Source organism: Carettochelys insculpta, chromosome 13, assembly GCF_033958435.1.
Source record: "Carettochelys insculpta isolate YL-2023 chromosome 13, ASM3395843v1, whole genome shotgun sequence".
NCBI lineage: Eukaryota > Metazoa > Chordata > Testudines > Carettochelyidae > Carettochelys > Carettochelys insculpta.
The window spans coordinates 26625093-26642842 of NC_134149.1; the positions used below are offsets into that span (position 1 = coordinate 26625093).

A 17750-nucleotide genomic window follows, 5' to 3' on the forward strand; every position below is an offset into this window, starting at 1 on the left:
ACAAAGAAGATCTTACTGCCCCTATGTAAAACTATGGTATGCCCACATCTTGAATACTGCATACAAATGTGGTCTCCTCACCTCAAAAAAGATACTTTGGCATTAGAAAAGGTTCAGAAAAGGGCAGCTACAATCATTAGGGATTTGGAATAGGTTGCATATGAAGAAAAGCTAAAGAGGCTGGGACTTTTCAGTTTAGAAAAGAAGAGACTGAGGGGGGGATAGAGGTATATAAAATCACAAGTGGTGTGGAGAGGGTGAATAAAGAAAAGCTTTTTACTTGGTCCCATAATATCAAAAATAGGGGACACCAAATGAAATTAATGTATATCAGGTTTAAAACTAATAAAAGAAAGTTCTTTTTTCACCAGTGCACAGTCAACCTGTGGAACTCCTTGCCAGAGGAGGCTGTGAAGGCTAGGACTATAAGAGAGTTCAAAGAAGAGCTAGATAAATTCATGGAGGTTAGGTCCATAAGAGGCTATTTGCCAAGGGGTAGGAATGGTGTTCCTGGCCTCCATTTGTCAGAGGCTGGAGATGGATGGCAGGAGACAAGTTGCTTGAGCACTGTCTTTGGTCCACCCCTTCTGGGGCACCTGGCACTGGCCACTGTCGGCAGATGGGATATTGGGCTAGATGGACCTTTGGTCTGACCCAGTAATGGCCATTTTTATGTACTTATGTTCTTATGTTAAGAAGTTAAGTAGGCTGGTGAGCTTTATGAAAACTGAGCTGGGACCAATGCAGTTGGACTTTGTATGATTAGACTTAGGGGTCAAGACAATTGATCTTTGTGTTTGCTAAATATAAATATGTGTTTGCTTAATGAATACCTGCAGGAAGAGAGCCCAATTTGCCCAAGCAGAGAGGTTGGGAGAGTACTGAGTTTGTCCCTGCGAAAGGGGAAGAAAGGAATGGTGTTAATTTGTCATAAGTTAATAAAACTAGTCCTTTAGAAGGTTCCTTGAGTGATCCCAACCTTGCATGTATGAATTGCCTTTGGGAGAATACTCCTGTTCTTCAGATAGATAGGAAGAAATAATTGCGCTTCATCCAGGTGCAATTTTAGCAGAAAAGAAACCAGCCACAGGATTGTATCTTTCTGAGCTGAATCAGATTAAATGGCACCTGAGATTTTGCCTGCCTCCTTCATTCGTCTCATTATCTTCCATTCTTGTCCTTGGCTACCTGTTCCCTCTGTTATATCCACAGCCCTTGTATTCTGCCCATTCAATTTGCAAATCCTATTTCCTCCATAAGCAGATGCAGTTGCCTGCAGTTGCCATGGCAGCCATTAGCAGAGCCCCTGTCTCTAATTAAAAAGAAGAGTTTTGTTGCAGCTGGGCCAGCCCTCCCCGCCCCCCCCCACCCCTCCCTCAGATGATTAGCCACAAGCAGGGTTTCCTAGGGGAGATTTCCCCAAGCCTTACTTCCTGTTTTAATGGGAAAACAGAAGCTTGTTAAGTTAATTACAGATGATTCTCCCTCCGGGGCCCCCAGTTTATCCCAGGCACAGAGGCATCTTGAAAGGTGCTGAGGGGCTTGTTGGGTGAAGCTCAAAGATTTATTTCCAGCTGGTTAATGAAGTTTACAGACAAATGCCAATTTCTGCAAAATTCAACATTTGTTAGAATTGCAGTGAAACTGCTTTAAAAAGAAATTAACACAAATCTTAAGGTAAAGAAAAGGTATAACTCTTCTTATGGAATCTTTCATTTTTTGGTTAACAAGCAAACAGGAAGAGAAATCTGGACAGGATGAAACTCGTTCTGTACTGAAACCAAAGGGGAGAAGCCTAGACTTTGAATGCTGATATTAGGTGTCAGCAACCAGGAGGGCAGATAGCTAAATAAACTAAATATTTTTTTTTATATCTAATCTATTTAAACATTCAGGTATTTGTTTGCCAGATGGTGTCTGCTTCAAATGCAGATAGATAATCAGTCCTTCTTGCTCCCAGGAAAGAGCTTGTCTGTGCTCATGCACTCTGCTTGGTGGCATAGCAAGCACCATCTACTCCCTGAAGTAGTCTTCTGGTCATACTTCTGAGCTGAAAAAAGCAGAGAAAGTGGCAGATATCAGAGGCACACCAGTCCTCAGTGGTCCTGGCTATTTGTCTTCACCTGAAAGTTCGCTATAAAATAAACACCAGTAAAGTTTAAAACCAAGCTTTACTTTTCTGAAGAAAATATAAAACAATGTAAAATCACGGTTCGTAGCAGTGTTTTTTCCTTTGATTTTAATGGAGAAAAAGTTTCTTTCTGTGCTAGCTTCTCTCACTTCCTGCTTATAGGAAAAGAATGGCAGCCATGGTGAAGGAACCTCAGAAACATCCACAGCAACAGAACCCATAAGAATTGCTGCTTCAGTAACCTTTGTTATTTTTATTCCTTTAACATAATGTTGTTGGGGTTTTTCTGGGTCTATTTAGTGTTTGACAGGAAAACACCACTGTCTGTTTGAAGTCAGCATTTTTATGTCCTAGAAAGTGGGCTGTGTGACAGTCTGGTTGGCTTTGCTGTGAAACAGCTGCAAGTCGTTGTTAGCCAGTGGCCCTTTGCCACCTTTATTTTTGACCAAGAACAGGAGATTTCTGTTGCACGTGGTATAAGGATTTCCTAGACTAGATACCCACAGAAATCACAAGTAGGTTCTTCCTTATCCAACATGTGCTAAAGAGAAAATATCAGACTTGGCACTGGGTATGGGGCTCTTGGGAAAACAGTACCCATGAAATATCTGGACAAAGAGGGGCTTATTGCCCAACAGAAATGGAGCAGCAGAATTTACACAGTAACTGCTGCCAATCTATCATATGATGCCACTAGAAACTGCAAGGCAGAAAGGAGAAACATGAGCCTGTGTCACCAAGGTGGATCATTGGGACGAAATGCTACAAAGCAAGGCCTAAGTTAGTGGGGCAACAAAATTTACAACTGCATTTGGGTCTTGTGGAAAGCTTCTTTGTCCTTCCCTATGGCCAAATCAGTGAAAAAGCAATATGAGAGGTAGCTTTTGAAGTGAGACACAGGAGACAAATGAGAAACCTACAAGGACCCCAATCCCCAAACAGAATCTTAAGCACCAAGTGCTCTTGGAAGAAAGAGCAAACCAAAAAGACCATTCAAAACAAAACAAAAAAGCAGTCTTGTAGCACTTTGAAAACTAACAATATGATTTATTAGGTGATGAGTTTTTGTGGGACAGACCCACTTCTTCAGATTCTATACAGAATTTCCAGATCTGAAGAAGTGGGTCTGTCCCACAAAAGCTCATCACCTAATAAATCATGTTGTTAGTCTACAAAGTGCTACAAGACTGTTTTTGTGTTTTGTGAAGATACAGACTAGCATGACAACCTCCCTGCCACCATTCAAAACAAGTTCTTTTCAGGCTTTCACTGAGATTTGAGAGTGGTCCTTGCTGTGTTTGGGATACAGCAGCATTCCATGTGGTACTTAGACTTTTTGGAAACATGAAAGGGGCTCTTCTCTCTTGTTGTTGAGTTTTTCCTATCTGCCCATGCCTGAGGGAGCCCCATCTCCCCTGGCCTCGGGGTATCCATCACTTCACATAAGGATTGTTTCAGTGAGCCCTCGTCCAAGAATTGACTCCTGTTCCTGATAGATGCCCCAGATGAACTGTCACCCCAAGCAAGCCACTGCACGTGCTGTTTTGTGTGAGCCACCCAAGCAGGTGTTAGTCATAAGCAGGCTTCAAGTGCAGCTGAGACAAGAAACACAGCCTGGGAACTCCATAAAGGACGTTACTCTGGGCCCCACCATACCAAAGAGAACCAAAGGAAAATCTACATGATAAATGTTAACTCAGTTTTCAAGCTAATTTTTTTGGTTTGGTTGGTTTTTTTCTTTTTTTTTGGCCTTTTAGTGCAGGTGGAGCAAGGAAGAGCTTTAATAATGCATTTTAGTGGCACAGAAATATCCCATGCCAGATGGGGCAGCAATATTGATTAAGAACTTTGGGGACAAAAGTAGGTGAGGTTTTGGTTTTTTTTTTTTAATGGGGAAGAACATGCATGCTCAATAGGAAGCAACTGATGATTCCTAAACAATTACATGTGAACACATCCATTTCCAATCAGTGTGCAGTGACAGCTGTAATGATGAATCTGGCAAAGAAATCTAAGAGTGATCACATGGAGCAGAGGAGGAAGATTTCACCTAATGGAATCCAGTCCTTACCTGCTTTTTTTGATCAATTACAGTCCATCCCATAGGGCATTGCATTTGGGTCCAGGAACCTTAATAACTGAAGGGTTGTGACAAACTGAGGGGTATCCCAGAAAGAGCTGCTAATCATTAAAGAGCTCAGAGACCGACTGACGGGGAAAGGTGAAGAGAGTTAAATCAGCCTAGTTTAGCTAAGCAATTATTTAAATGGGCAACATGATACATTTATTAGAAATGTACATGTAAACACCTGGGGGGGTTAGGATTGATTTTTGAGAAAACAAGGGGATGAGATTTTTCTTTCCTTTATTGGAAGGGAAAAAGTTGGTGAAATATCAGAGAATGGCTCTAAACCAGGGGTCAGCAACCCCTAGCATGGGTGCCAAGAGTAGCATGCGAGTGGATTTTCATCAGCACACCAGGCAGGAGCTCATCCCCACCCATTGTCCCCCACGCAGTTGTGAGCCTGCTCAAAGCCATGCCGCCATTGGATTAGCAAAAGACCAGCTAATGCTACAAACCACCACCTAAATGGTAAAGCTTTTCATCTTAATTTATGTGTTAATGAAGGTGTTGTAAATAGGACTGTTAGTGACTTTAAAATGTGTCACTGGCACTTGGACTGTACACAGAAGTAAAAAGGCCAAATTTCAGCACCCCCGCCCCCTTGGAAAGGTTGCTGGCACCTGTTCTAGACAGTGAGATCACAGAAATGTAGGACTGGAAGGGAACTTGGTAGATCACCTAGTGCAGCCCATTGTACTGAAACAGAATAAAGTAGTATCTACACCATCCATGACAGCTATTTGTCTAACCTGTCCTTAAAAAACCCCAAAGATGAAGATTTCACAACCTCCCTAGGTAATTTGTTCCAATGTTCAGGAAAAACTTCATATCTGTCAGGGTAGTTAATGTCTAACATAAACCTCCCTGGCTCTAATTTAAGCCCATTACATCTTGTACTGTTCTCTGTGAATAAAGAGGTTATGTACTGGAAAACCATTATCATTTCCCACCTCAGTCTTCTCTTCTCCAGACTAAACAAGCCCAGATTTTTCAATCTTTCCTCATAGCTCCTGCTTTCTAGATCTTCAAGACTCAAACCTGGGACTTCTGGAGTTTAGTGCAGGTGCCTCTACAGCTTGAGCTAAAGGCCAGCTGGCACTCAGCTTAGGCTGTAGCGGACACACATTCTTTCTCTGTGAAGTGGTCTAGGTACCACTACATGGGACAGTTAAACACACATAGGCATGTGGGTTACACTTCAATCATTTGTCAACATCTTTCCAGAAGTGTGGTGCCCAGTGCTGAGTACCGGAGAAGAAGATGTGACTTCTTGTGTTTCGATCGCAACACTCCTGCTGATGCATCACAGAATGATGGTTGCTTTTTTGCCACAGTGGCTACATCTACACTAGCCCCAAACTTCTTTCGAAGTTTACTAATGAAGCGCTGAAATGCATGTTCAGCGCTTCATTAGCATGCGGGTGGCCGCTGCACTTCGAAATTGACGCGGCTCGCCGCCGCGCAGCTCATCCCGATGGGGCTCCTTTTCGAAAGGACCCCGCCTACTTCGAAATGCCCTTATTCCCATGGGCTGATGGGAATAAGGGGACTTCGAAGTAGGTGGGGTCCTTTCGAAAAGGAGCCCCGTTGGGACGAGCTGTGCGGCGGCGAGCCACGTCAATTTCGAAGTGCTGCGGCTGCCCGCATGCTAATGAAGTGCTGAATATGCATTTCAGAGCTTCATTAGTAAACTTCAAAATGGCCATTTGCGTGGCCATTTTGAAGTTTGGGGCTAGTGTAGACACGGCCACTGCTGTGTCTACACTTGCATTCCTCTTTTGAAAGAGACATGCAAATGAGGGAAATCAAAAACGCAAATGACGTGCAGATTTACGTATTGGACACCTCATTTGCATATTCTGTTGAAAGAGGAAAAGCAGTGTAGACACAGCTCTTTCTACAGCAAACCCCATCTTTGAAAGACCCCTTCTTCCCATTAAAAAAGGGAAGAAGGGTTCATTCAAAGACAGGGTTTACTTTCAAAAGAGCTGCATCTACATTTGCACTTTCGATTTGCATGCCTCTTTTGAAAGAGAAATGCAAGTGTAGATGCTACCTTTGAGTGCAATTTTCAAACCAGTTGTGCATCCACCTTGAAGTCAGTTCATCTAGGCTGTTTTTCTCTAGTTTGCTTATGAGAAGGTCTTGTGAGACTATCAACATCTGTATCAGAGTTGAGCTATCTCCAGGGGTGGTGGGGGAAACCAGAGATGGAGAAGATGAGCCTGATCTGGCCTTCCTCCCCTCCACCCCCATGCAGCCTCTGGAGTGTCTGATGGGTGAGTGAAGAGCACAGGCCCTGATCCCTAGCCCGGGAGCAGCTGGCAGATCGGTGAGTGGCATGGGACTCCTCACTCAGCCTGAGAGCATCTAGTGGGTGGGCATGTGTGATTCCCTCCTCCCTCAGCATTCTGGGCAATGCACTTCCCCCACCCTCAGAGTCAGAGTGCCGGGCAGTTGGCACCCTACTACTGCAATAGAAGTTCCCCAGTCTCCCAGGACGAGCTGTTCTCCATTAGCCTCAGTGCCAGCCTCGGTCTATGGCGGAAGAGTCCCCTGCAAAGCAACACCGCTGGAAAATAGGAATGGGCCCAGTGGCTACCGATGGGCAGGGCCATCCAAAGCTGTTTAGGAAAACTTAACCTTCCCCTGCCCATATCATATCTACTGCTTTCCCCCATTCACCAGGCTTGTTAACCTTTAAGAAAGGATATTAAGCTGGTTTGATGTGATTTGTTCTTAGCAAATCCATACATTGGCATTTGATTTCTAATCCTGATAGGATACACAGTTCTCAACTATCAAATTGTCTCCCTAAGGTAGATACTGCAGTTCCATTTCTAGACAAAGTCATGAAGAATAGGAGATTAGGGGGAACAAGCTGGTGCGGGCCATGAGCTAACTACACCCTAAATGGTCCTTCCCATCTCTACTGTCTAACTGAAACCCTTGGGATGATAGAAAAGAACAGACCTTACATTGGCGTGCCTGGCTGCAATAGCACTTGAAATATTGAATGTCTGTATGTCCATTTTGGATAATTTGGCCAGCATTGCGTTCATGTCTCTCTTAAACACTTCAGAGAAGGTTGTGCTGATGATTTTGGTGCTACAGTCAGTGCTATTTGGGTTGCTTCAGGTCTCACAGAATATTGGTTAGTAATCACACCAGAATTTATGTGAACAAATTTCATCCTCTGAGGTATGTACAAATGGGTCACACAGTCACTGTTCATCCCCCCCAGATTGTGAGGCTAAGAAATAAGTTGGGCAAAAATTTACAAACTTTGAATGCCCGTGAACATTTTTGTGACTATTTAACCCTTCACAAACAACAAATAGTGTGACACCAATAACAGCAAACTGAACTCAACATTTTCAGTCTCAACTATTTAGGAATCACTTCCTGTTGTATTCAAACCTATTCTGCTCTAAACACAAGGAAACAATAGATTCCCAGGAACACACATGCAGTAAAGCAGGGAGCTTTCCAATAAAGTGTATACACTGCACTGGGGCGTTTATCATGGTCCATAATGGTCTGTTATTTCCAGTTATTGCTTCAAGACATGTTCAAGGCTAAAAAGTTGAATCTGCTCCAACAATGAACTCTGTTGACCCCCCTGCCACTGCAGACCTGGGGCAGCTCCTGATCACAATGAATGGCTTAGCGAAGGGAGACCATTAACAGTGATTCATATCAGTCTACACTGCAGTTTTCTACTATCAGCCGAGAGAGACTAGAATGAAACCACCACCCTTATGAAAAAGTCCTGCAGTTATTTCTCCTGTGAAGTAGTCCAGCTTTGAACCCAGACCATAATCTACTGACACACTGTACCCTCTGTCCCCCTTGTCCGTTTCCATTTGTACAACTGTTACTTTTCTTATCCCGTAAAAGACCTGAAGGCCATTCAGATTCCTGCTGGCGCGAGATGGAGTGGGATGAATGCACCCTCTAGTGGAGAAGATGGGAATAAAAATTTCTTCATCATGAGAGTAGAGACATTGTATTTGGATTCCTCAGAGTGCAAGATATTTTATTCCAAGAAAGTGCCTTAGGGAGGAAACATTGTTGTCGGGTGACTTTGCAACTGACCCATCTCTAGAGTTTGCTGCAATCACATTTTCTGCCAAAATGCCCATTTCTTACATGTATTCCCTATTTGGTTATCATTTCCCAATGCTAGGCCTCACTCTGAAGTCATTCCAGATACTGTTCCCAAATGTTATCACACTACATTTTTAAAGCAACGAAGGGTCCTGTGGCACCTTATAGACTAACAGAAAAGTTTAGAGCATGAGCTTTCGTGAGTTAACTCACTTCTTCATTTTTAAAGAGAGAGAGAGAAAGAGAGCAGTTAACAGCAAGCACATGTTACTAACAGTTTATCTCCTGGCTGGTCTTTGATCTCTGTAACTCTTGCCTTCCCACACCCTTTTCTTCATTTATGACCATTGCATGTTGTGTAATTTCAACAACAAGCTGCTTGGGGTACAGACCTGTCACAGTCATTCTCTGAATGATCTGCTTCAAGTCCCAGTGCCCTCCCTCCTAATGTTCACCCAGACAATGGCCAGTCAGGGAGATGTGTGTATTAAAGCATATATTACTGCAGCCTAAATTGTACTTGGTGTGGGGATAGACAGAAACATGTCACTAGACCTGTCAATCCAGAACCTCAATCTGACTTGCACTATTTTCCCTTTCAAAGGAAAATTATATAACAAACGACAAACAATATCCTGCCTGTGTTTGGTAGCAGAGGGAGAACCAGCAGTGTGGGGCAAGTGGACCTACAAGTTGTCCCTGATATCCCAGGCATCTAACTTCTATTGAATGCTGCTTTAAGTAACACTGCAGATTATGTATTTCCTGGTGCATTAAGTATATCCTACTGAAGTGAAGAATTTGGGCCAGAATTAGTCACTTTGGCTGCAAGTTTCAACTGCCACCATGCCTCCACCTCATCCTGGGATACATGGGAGTTTTGTGCAATTTTGTACCATATATTCTCTTGCTACTTCTTGGTCATTCAGAGCAAAAGTGAGAACATGGCCTCCAGTACAGCACAGGGCTCCAAGCTAGTAGAGTTTCTGTGCTATTGGATCGTACAATGGGGGCTGTCAGTGCTGTGGGAGCCTGGGCTAATTTAGAAGGCAGGTAGGAGCTTATTCTCAGTCTTTCCCAGGGGAAACCTCCAATATCTGACTTCAGGGCTCTCAGCAGCCAGTCTTTGAAACAATTCATATTAGCAAAGGCAGGAAATGTCCATCTGAGCTAGCTTCTCAGGGCTATGATTTCCCACCATGGGTCCCAGCCAGCAGGGCTGTACTTACCCATATGCAGAATATGCAGCTGCGTAGGACATCTGAAAATTTGGGGTACCGCTGGTTCTTAACGTCCACCCACCCATCACTTCCTATCCCTGTTCTGTGGTTCAGCTTCTTCTGGAAAGGATCTAGTTAACTTAAAAGTAATAAATCCTGCCAGACCTATTAGCAGAACCCTGAACCTGTGAAAGAACCATTCAAGTGGTAATGAAGCCGTTGGCTTTTGCCAACCCCAGGTATATACTGTCAGTTTCTGAATTTACTGTGTTAGTCAACAGGAGCTTAGTTTAAAATTTCGTTTAAAAATATTTCATTAGTGTGTAGCAGAAGATTATAAAATAACATCTCCAAAAAAATCTCCCTCCCCACTTGCTCCGATCTGGAATAGGGACATCAGTTTAATAATATTATGTGCAGCTCCATAAATCCTAAGGATGGCCCTGCCAGCCAGGTCTTAACTTTGCCACTGCTCCACTCCATTATGCAAACCTTCATTTTCCTGGACTCTGACAACAACTGAGAAATGAAAAGGGGGATTTTCCACATGCTGCAAGATAAGGTAGGAAGTTTCACCCAGATACACCTTTGCTGCCTGTTCTGCTTTGTGCTGGGATACATTAAATTGTTTCCTTAAGATTCTGATTGGTTATTGGGACACTTAGTGCAGATGGAAGGAGTAGCAAGGAGTTTGGGAATGGACTGCTGTAAGTGGGATACTTCCAAGACTGCTTCTTTCCAGAGAGTGCTTATATCACTACCATTACCATTACTTTGGTTTTCATGATAAAAAAGGATGTGTAGTAAGACGGACACTCTGCAAGGGCTCTGTGAGGTTAGCATGGAGCAACTAGTTCTGATGACTGTGCAAGCAGGAGTGAGTTTGCTTCTTCTGAGTCTTCTGTGCTGCCCAACATCATGTGTGATTGGGTCACAATGGCCATGTCTACACTAGCCCCAAACTTCGAAATGGCCATGCAAATGGCCATTTTGAAGTTTACTAATGAAGCGCTGAAATACATATTCAGCGCTTCATTAACATGCGGGCGGCGGCGGCCCTTCGAAATTGACGCGGATTGCCACCACGCGGCTCGTCCAGATGGGGCTTCTTTACGAAAGGACCCCGCCTACTTCGAAGTCCCCTTATTCCCATCTGCTCATAGGAATAAGGGGACTTCAAAGTAGGGGGGGTCCTTTCGAAAAGGAGCCCCATCTGAACGAGCCACGCAGTGGCAAGCCGCGTCAATTTCGAAGTGCCACGGCTGCCCACATGCTAATGAGGCGCTGAATATGTATTTCAGCGCTTCATTAGTAAACTTCGAAATGGCCATTTGCATGGCCATTTCGAAGTTCGGGGCTAGTGTAGACATAGCCAATATGTCCTATCATATATTTACATTTGGATTGTGAATGGGCTCACGTAGGAAATATCCATATGGCTCACAAAAGGCCAGATCTCTTCCAGTGAAATGCACCTTTAATTGATTTGAAACAATGGGTGATAGGACATGGGATACCAGAAAACAGCTTCATGCACACTGGGTGCCTAACTGTGGAATTCCCTCTCAGAGGAGATGACAGTGAGCCCAGCCTTCAGCAAAAGTTTTTTTAAATTGTACCGATGTCACACTTATCTAATTTACCTTCCTCCTCCTCCTTTCTGTCTTGCTGGTTGTTGTAATTACTTCTTGTGTCTTGTTTTAATCTTAGACTGAAAGCTCTCTGGGAAAGGGGGTGTACCTTCCTATGCATCTGCAAAGCCCCAGGCAGACAAGGGCCCTGTTCCGAACAGGGGTCTTGTGGTGCTACCATTGTATACACGAGTACTAATCATAATCCTCTGTGTACAAAGGAAGTCCAACCAATGAGTAAAATATTCTAGTAAAATTCCAAATAAGGCAACTGAATGTAAAAGCACAAGAGTCATTTCAAGCACACTCAAAGATTCACCCTATTCCCACCGAACTATGTAGAAATCTTTCTATTAGATTTCCATAGGAGTTGGATGTGATCCTTAATACATGTAATAATTTTGTATTCTATGCCTAGATATTACAGTGATATGTACACTGAGGGCGTCATTTTCTTGCAGTTATAATAAATTTCATGCAAAATGGGAAAGAATCAGTCTGTAGGAGGGAATGCTGGCAGAAGCCCAGCAACAGAGTGGGGGTTTTCCTGTTTATTGCAGCCAGTACAGCATGTATGATTACCTGCCCTAGGGGCAGGTGATGTGTGTGTGCATTCAATGCAATGAGCGCCTGGCCCTGAGAGACTGTGTACAGACTTTGGAGGCCAGGGTGGCTGAGCTGGAGAAGCTAAGAGAGGCAGAGAGGTACATGGACAAGGCTTTCCAGGACACTGTAGAACTGTCCCACCTCCATTCAGACAGGCTCTGTGTTGTTGAGAATGGTGACAGATTCAGGGAAGGAGAATATTTAACATTTAACCGGAACAGAGAGAAACTATCCCAAAGTTGGGACCCTCCTTCCAGATGATGTTGTGGTATCCTCTTGCATGGAGGATGCCTCTCCAGGGGAGGGAACTCCAGTCATTAGGAAAAGGTATGTATTAGTAATGGGGTATTTGATCATTAGAAACATAGATAGCTGGGTTTGTGATGACTGGGAGAACTATATGGTGACTTGTCTGCCTGCTCCAAAGGTTGTGGATCTCTTGAGATATCTAGATAGGTTTATGTGTAGTGCTGGGGAGGAGCTGGTGTTTGTCGTACATGTAGGTACCAATGATATAGGGAATGGTAGAAGAGAGGTCTGGGGGCCAAATTTAGGCTGCTAGAAAAGGGATTGAAATCCAAGGCCTCTGTGGTAGTGTTCTCTGAAATTTTTCCAGTTCCACATTCAGGGCCAAGTAGGCAGGCAGAACTTCAGAGTCTGGATGTGTGGATGAAACCATGGTATAGGGAGGAGAGGTTTAGATTCATTAGGAACTAGGGAAACTTTTCTAAAAAGGGGGGCCTATACAGGAAGGATGTGCTCCACCTAAACCAAAATGGAACCAGACTGCTGGCATTTAACGTTTAAAAGGTCATAGAGCAGTTTTTAAACTAAGGACTGTGGGAAAGCTCATGGGTGCAGAGGAGCACATGGATTGGATAGAGCCATTTCTTAAGGTGGGGTCTATTAACAGAGATTCTTTATGTCCTAGTAAGGAGGAGAGGCTTGCAGATGATAAAATATGGATAAAGTCAGATGAGAAACAATCAAATGAAAAAGAATCCAACACATCTGGAAATGACAGACCAATAAATTGTGACAATTTTTAAGTGCTTATGTACAAGTCTAAATAATAAGATGGGTTAACTAGAGTGCCTCATGTTTAAGGAGGATAGTGACAAAAAAGGCATCACAGAAACTTGGTGAAATGAGGACAATCAATGGGACACAATCATACCTGGGTACAAAATATATCAGGAGGACAGAACAGGTAGTGCTTGGGGAGGGGAAAGGTGCCAAACATAAAAGAAAGAGTAGAATCAAATGAAGTACAAATCTTATATGAACCAGAATGTTCCATAAAATCTCCATGGATAATAATTCCATGTTCTAATAATAATAGAACAGTAGGGATACATTATCAATCACCTAACTAGAATAGTGATGGTGACTACGAAATGCTAAGGGAGATTAGAGAGGCTATCAAAATAAAAAAAATAATAATAGGAGATTTCAGTTATCCCCATATTGACTGGGTAAACATCATGTCAGGAGGGGATACAGACATAAAATTTCTTGATGTCTTAACTGACTGCTTCTTGCAGCAGCTGGTTCTGGAACCTGCATGGGGAGAGACAATTCCTGATTTAGTCCTAAGTGGAGAGCAGGTTCTGATCCAAGGGGTAAATATAAGTGGAACATTTGGAAATAGTTAGCATAATAACATAATTTAACATCCCTGTGGTGGGAAAAATACCTCACCAGCCCAACACTGTGGTATTTAACTTCAGAAAGGGGAACTACACAAAAATGAGGAGATTGGTTAAATAGAAATTAAAAAGTACAGTGCCAAAAGTAAAATCTCTGTGATTTGCATGGAAACTTTTCAAAGACACCATAACAGAGACCCAATTTAAATGTTGCAAACCCCAAATTAAAAAACAGAGGAAGTACCAAAAAAAGTGCCACAGTCTCTTAACCTGGTAAAAGCAGCAGTGAGAGATAATAAAACAACATTTCAAAAGTGGAAATTAAATCCCAGTGAGGAAAATAGAAAGGAGCATAAACTCTGTCAAGTTACATGTAAAAGTATAAGAAAAGCCAAAAAACAAGTTTGAAGAACAGCTAGCCAAAAATTCAGAAAGTAATAGCACAATGTTTTTAAGTCCATGAGGAATATGAAGCCTGCTAAACAGCCAATGGGGTCACTGGATGATTGTGATGCTAAGACAATTGCGGTGAAACTAAATGAATTCTTTGCTTCAGTCTTCACAGTTTGGGAGTTTCCCAAACCTGAGCCATTATTTTCAGGTGATCAATCTCAGGAATTGTCCCAGACTGAGTTGTCATTAGAGGAGGTTTTGGAACAAATTTATAAACTTAATACTACAGTCATACCCCGAGATACACCCATTCGGTCTACGAGAGTTCAAGTTTACGAGCAGCTTGATTAAGGACCACTACTTTGCCTTACGAGGCATTTACTGGAGTTTATAAGTGCCTCAGCGGGACGCAGACACCCTGCAGCTGGAGAAAGTCAGCCCATCCTGGCCCCGCCCCTGCCACTCACTCCTCAGGCGGCTATGGGGCCGCCTCCGCTCGCCCTGCATAGCTGTGCCTCAGGCGCTGCTCACCACCTGGTGGCGGTTTCCTGGTGCCCCCAGCCCAGCCTTTACCTGGGGCTGCTCTGGTCTCCACCGCGGCACTGCAGCAGCGGCAGTCCCCGGCCCAGCCAGCAGCCACGGGCTCCCAGGTGCTCCTGGGAGACATGGCTGTTGGGCACACAGTACATCCTGGCCCCACCCCTGCTGCTCGTTCCCCGTGACTCCAGGCAGCAGTTTCCCGGAGCCCGCAGCCCAGCCTTTACCTGGGGCTGGTCTGGTGTCTGCCTCAGTGCTGCAGCAGCCGGCAGCCACTCCCAGGTGCCCCTGGGAGATGTGGCTGCGGGGCGCAGTCCATCCTGGCCCCGCCCCTGCAGCTCGGTCCCCAGGCAGCTAGGGGGCTGCCGCCACCTGCTCTGCACAGCTGTGCCCTCTGCCAGGTAAGCGTAAGTGGGTGTAAATTTGAGGGCTCAGGAACGCATAAAAGTTTTTCCCATTGAAATTAATGGTAATTAAATTTTTGACTTACAAGAATTCACCCTAAGAGGAGTTTTTCAGGAACGAATTACCCTCGTAAGGCAGGGGAAGACTGTAATAAGTCACTGGGACCACATGGCATTCCCCTGAGAATTCTGAACAAACTCTAATCTGAAATTGCAGAACTATTAACTGTGGTTTGTAACTCATCCTTTAAATCAGCTTCTGTATGGAATGACTGGAAGATAGCTAATGTGATGCCAATATTTGAAAAGGGCTCTAGAGATGATCCTGGTAATTACAAACTGGTAATTCTAACACAGGTGTTGCGCAATTAGTTGAAACTGTAATAAAGAGTAAAATTGTCAGACACATAGATAAATGTTAATTAATGTGGGAAAATCAATATGATTTTTGTAAAGGGAAATCAAGACTTACAAATCTACTAGAGTTCTTTGAGGTGATCAATGAGCATGTGGACAAGAGGGATCCAGTGGAGATAGTACACCTAGATTTCCAGAAAACCTTTTACATGGTCCCCCATCAAAGGCTCTTAAGTAAAGTGAGTTGTCATGAGATAAGAGGGAAGGTCTTCTCATGGATTGATAACTGGTAAAAAGGCAGGAAGCAGAGGGTAGGAATAAATGGTAAGTTTTCAGAATGGAGAGTGGTAACTAGTGATGTCCCCCAAGGGTCTGAACTGGGACCAATCCAATGCAACCAATTTTTAAATGTTCTAAAGAAAGAGGCAAATAGTGAGGTGACAAAATTTGCTGATGCTACTAAACCGATCAAGATAGTTGAGAACAAACCAGACTGTGAAGAGCTTCGAAAAGATCTGACAAAACTAAGTGATTGGGCAACAAAATGGCAAATGAAATTTAATGCTGATAAATGCAAATTAATGCACATGAAAAAATAATCCCAAATCTATGTACAAAAGGACGGGGACTAATTTAGTTATAACTACTTGAGAGAGATCTTGGAGTCATTGTGAATGGTTCTCTGAAAACATCCACTCAATGTGCAGCAGCAGTCAAAAATGCAAACAGGATGTTAGGAATCATTTAAAAAGGAATAGTGAATAAGACAGGGAATATCTTATTACCACTAAATAAATCCACAGTACACCCACATCTTGAATACTGCATACAGATGTGGTTTACTCATCTCAAAAAAGATATATTGACTTTGGAAAAACTTCAGAAAAGGACAACCAAAATTATTAGGGTTTTGGAACTGGTGCCATATGAAGAGAGATTAAAAAAAACTGGGACGTTTAATCTTAGAAAAGAGGAGACTAAGGGAGGATAAAATAGAGGTCTATAAAGTCATGAGTGGTGTGGAAAAAGTGAAAAAGAAAAAGTTATGTATTTGTTCCCATAACATAAGAACTAGGGCTCACCAAATGAAATTAATGGGTAGCTGGTTTAAAACTAACAAAAGGAAGCTTTTCTTCATGCAGCGCATGGTAGACCTGTGGAACTCCTTGCCAGAGGATGTTGGGAAGACTGGGATTTTCACAGGATTCAAAAAAGAAATAGAGAAATTCATGGAGGTTAGGTCCATCAAGGGCTATTAGACATGATGGTAGAAATGATGTCCCTTGCCTCTGTTTGTCAGAAGCTGGAAATGGATGATAGGAGAGAGAGATCACTTGATAACTACCTGTTCTGTTTCAGTCCTTTTGGGGCATCTGGCATTGGCCACTGTCGGAAGACAGGATACTGGGCTAGACGCACCTTTGTTCTGACACAGTATGGCCATTCTTATGTTCTTAAAGTATAAAAGCCCTATAATAATATTGTGTGGTATTCTCCTAGAGGTAAAGTCCTCCCTGACTCCGGCTATTGAGCATTATACATCTTGAAATGGGAGAATCAAGAACCTTGCTCATTTTGTCTTAGCTAGTATCATTGTATATGCTATTCTGATTCATAATTATGTTGTGTTTAATGCTTCTGTCAACCATTGTTTGTTTTGGGGCTCTTCACAAGGGCTGGAGTTAATACCTTGGTTTGTTCTATTGGCCAATGCTGATTAGCTGTTGCAGAGTTTATCTAAGGACATACCAGTAGAGGACAGTAGCCTATATGTTCATTTACTTCACTCTTGTAGAAATGTTAGGCCGTAGATTGAATTTCACACTAACACCTTACAGTTTGCTTTAAATGAAACAGTTAATTTCATAAGTAACACTGATATATTAACAAATACTTATTGAGATTTAACAGTGAGTTAAGAGCTCACCATTCATCTGCCTTTAACTTGCACTGAGCCCCAAGATTATGAAGAGGTTTTAGTATACATGTTTTTGTTGATGTGTCATTGCATCTTGTGGTGTGTTGTTCTCTTCTTTAGGCTGTCTACAAGGCCTGGCTGTGCTCCGAGTATTTCAATGTGACACAACAACAGTGCCGACACCGGATTCCATGCAAGCAATACTGCCTGGAAGTGCAGACCAGGTGCCCCTTTGTGTTACCTGACAATGATGAGCTGATCTATGGAGGGTTGCCTGGTTTCATCTGTACGGGTAAGAAGGTCATCGAAGTAGGACAGGTGTCCTCATAATGATTTCCCCTCTTCTGCCTTTTGTATATTTCAGCATATGGAGGAAATATAAAAAGATAAGCCAGCAAATATGTGGGGTGAATGGAGAGGGTTTTCAGTTTGTGTTCAAGTAGTAGGTTACATTTCTCTAGAGCCTTTCAGCCTGTACACTTCTATTGCATGGTACAAAACATGAGCCAAATCTTCAGTTCTTTCTGCGTCTGACACATAGCACATTTTCCATTATTAAAATACAGCATTGCCACCGTGAGAGGAAATACGGCTGTTTAAGAGCTAAGCAACAGCAGTACCTGACAGTTTCAGGCAGGAAGTGAAAAACAGTCCTATCTCTATCTGAAG

General features: G+C 43.1%; 1 protein-coding gene across 1 annotated transcript in view; it reads left to right on the top strand.

The window, feature by feature from the left end:
* Nucleotides 1–17750, top strand: part of NALF2 (NALCN channel auxiliary factor 2) — a 90539-nt gene that overhangs the window by 59215 nt on the left and 13574 nt on the right. Inside the window, exon 2 of the mRNA XM_075007677.1 lies at nucleotides 17202–17373. Within this exon, the coding sequence (XP_074863778.1) occupies nucleotides 17202–17373 (172 nt within the window). The remainder of the gene's footprint in view (nucleotides 1–17201; nucleotides 17374–17750) is intronic.